Raw genomic sequence first — 2,273 nt, 5'->3', positions numbered from 1 at the left:
GGGGTGCCGAGGACCAGGCCGGAGCCCCGGGGAGGGGGGTGCCGAGGGCTGGAGCCCCAAGCTGGGTTTGTTTACCACGTCAAGACCCTGAGAGGAGAGACAGTGGCTGCTCATTGCTCTCCTTCTGCTCCTTCAGCGAATGTGCCCAGTACCTGCCGGGGGAGATGAAGTCTCCACTCTTCTCTATCCAGCGGGAGGGCATCGAAGAAGACGGTGTCCTGTACCGCATCAACAGGTATGGCCCAGCCCCAGGGTCACTGTCCAGAGCTGGGCCTGGCAGCTGGAGGGCTGTGCCTACTCCAGAATGGCTTGCTGGGCCTTGGCAACAACCCAGAGCGGCTTCTGCCCTGAGATCCCGCGCAGCCGCCGCCTGGTGCTGATGGGAATCGAGGCCCCCGGCATCAGGGCCAGCTGAGCCTGCAGTGTGCCCTGTCCCTCCTTGCAGGCTTCCCTTTGCATTGTACCCCGGGCATTGGTGCAGGGGTCTGGGTTCAGATCCAGGCAGGGCTCCCACCCCCGGAGCACGGCTGGATTATGGCACAGTGTTGGGGCAGCCTGCAGCTCCTCTGCCTTCCTCTGCGTGTTCCCCCGGGCAGCAGAGCCCTTAGCTGGCAGCGCCCCCTGCCCTGCCGCCTGCTTGGTACCCACGGCTCCCATTCCCCCGGGCAGGTTCAACTCCCTGCAGCCCCACGAGGAGCGCCTGGACGTGTCCTTCTTTGTGGGTGGCCCGGTATGGGCCATGGAGTGGTGCCCGTGTCCAGAGGGCTCTGCCGCCCCCCAGTATGTGGCGCTCTACTGTAACAAGGGCATGGACGAGAAGCACAGCCTGGCCGAGCTCCACACAGGCCCTGCACTGCTGCAGCTCTGGGCTCTGGGCATCCTGCAGCCGGAGGCAGGGTGAGTCGTGTGGGGGAGAGGCTCTGGCGAGCGCAGAGCCTGGGGGGTGGTGCAGGGTGGGGTGGGGGGGAGTACAGAGCCCTGGGGGGCAAGAGCAGAGCTCTGGGTCGGGGGAGAGTTGGGGTGGCGAGCCCACAGCCTGTGGGGGTGGCAACGCATAGCTCGTGGGAGTGGAGCAGGGCCCCCTCCCCCCCATGGGAAGTGGGCCTGGGGCCTCACCCCCACCCCATGCCCTGCACAGGCTGTCACTCACTCTAGGACCCTGGAGCTCAGTGGCTTGGTCCTGGGCAGAGGCCCAGGCTGAGCACTCTGGAAACCACGGCCCAGGTGCCTGGGAGCTGCTCTGCAGGGGAGGGCATGATTTACCTTCTAGGTCCCTGCTGGAGGCTTGGCCCTGGGTGGCAGAGCCAGCAGCTGCAGAGCTCTGCTGAGCTCTCCCTGCCTGCTCCATGTGCCCCAGGGCTATGCTGGAGCTGTGCCCCTGTTCGGGTGGAGGGGGGCTCCTGACACCCACTAGCCAGGCCCCCCATAACTTGCCTGTGCCCGCAGCTCTGCCACCAAAGCCAGGCTGGCCTACGCCATCGCCGCCGACCACGGCTGCATCTGGGACATGAAGTTCTGCCCCAGTGGAGCCTGGGAGCTGCCCACCACCTGCAGGAAGGTAGGGGTGCGGCGGAGTAGGGGGGAGGCTGGGTCTGTCTGCACGAAGGCTCTGGGGATGGCCCCTGCAGTGGGCCCCACAGATAGGAATCCTGCCCCCCTCCGAGCAGCCTCTGGGGTGGCTGCAGCCCAGCGCAAAGCAATGTCCACGGCTTGCATCCGCCCCAGGCACAGAATGGCGCCATTGCGCTGCAGCCGCCCAGCATGATCCGCGGGCGGTGGGGTGCCTTGGGTGAGTCTCCCCAGGAGCCGGAGTCTGGCCCTTCAGCCTGTGCATCTGTCCCTCCAGCCCCCTCAGATGAGCCGGCTGGGCCTTCTGGCGGCAGCCTTTTCTGATGGCAAAGTGCTCGTGTACAGCCTCCCGCACCCCGAGGGCCTGCTCGCTCACAAGAGAGCCCAGGTAAAAGGTAGGAAGAGCCGTGCCGCGGGGGGACGGCGGGGGGTGTGACAGTACTGAAACCCTGGCGGGGCAGTGCATGGGGCTCTGGGAAACCCCTGAGAAATGCAACGCCCAGGGCCCCACTCATGGATTCTGGGCCTGGTGTGAGCCTCAGGGCACCCCCGAAGCAGCCATGCGGCTCCCTGTGTCAGCCCACGCTCAGCTACACGGCCTGACCCAGCAGCTTCCCAGCCCTGGTGGGGTCCAGCGAGCTTCTCACACCACACTGTGCACCGCGCCCTGCCGGCAGACTATTCCCTGGTGGGGCCCGGCTGTT

The 2,273-nt window shown here is 66.6% G+C and overlaps 1 protein-coding gene across 1 annotated transcript in view; it reads left to right on the top strand.

The window, feature by feature from the left end:
• GTF3C2 (general transcription factor IIIC subunit 2) overlaps nucleotides 1-2,231 on the top strand; it is a 70,534-nt gene extending 68,303 nt beyond the window's left edge. The window contains exons 5-8 of the mRNA XM_029913273.1: nucleotides 137-235; nucleotides 670-897; nucleotides 1,447-1,558; nucleotides 1,847-2,231. Of these exons, the coding sequence (XP_029769133.1) occupies nucleotides 137-235; nucleotides 670-897; nucleotides 1,447-1,558; nucleotides 1,847-2,005 (598 nt within the window). The 3' untranslated portion in view covers nucleotides 2,006-2,231. The remainder of the gene's footprint in view (nucleotides 1-136; nucleotides 236-669; nucleotides 898-1,446; nucleotides 1,559-1,846) is intronic.
• The last annotated feature ends 42 nt before the right edge of the window (nucleotides 2,232-2,273 follow it).

This window comes from Terrapene carolina, unplaced genomic scaffold (genome assembly GCF_002925995.2).
Source record: "Terrapene carolina triunguis isolate 2854851 unplaced genomic scaffold, T_m_triunguis-2.0 Scaffold569, whole genome shotgun sequence".
Taxonomy (NCBI): Eukaryota; Metazoa; Chordata; order Testudines; family Emydidae; genus Terrapene; species Terrapene triunguis.
The sequence above is the reverse complement of the archived record's forward strand: the minus strand, read 5'-3'. Positions and strand labels throughout refer to the sequence as shown.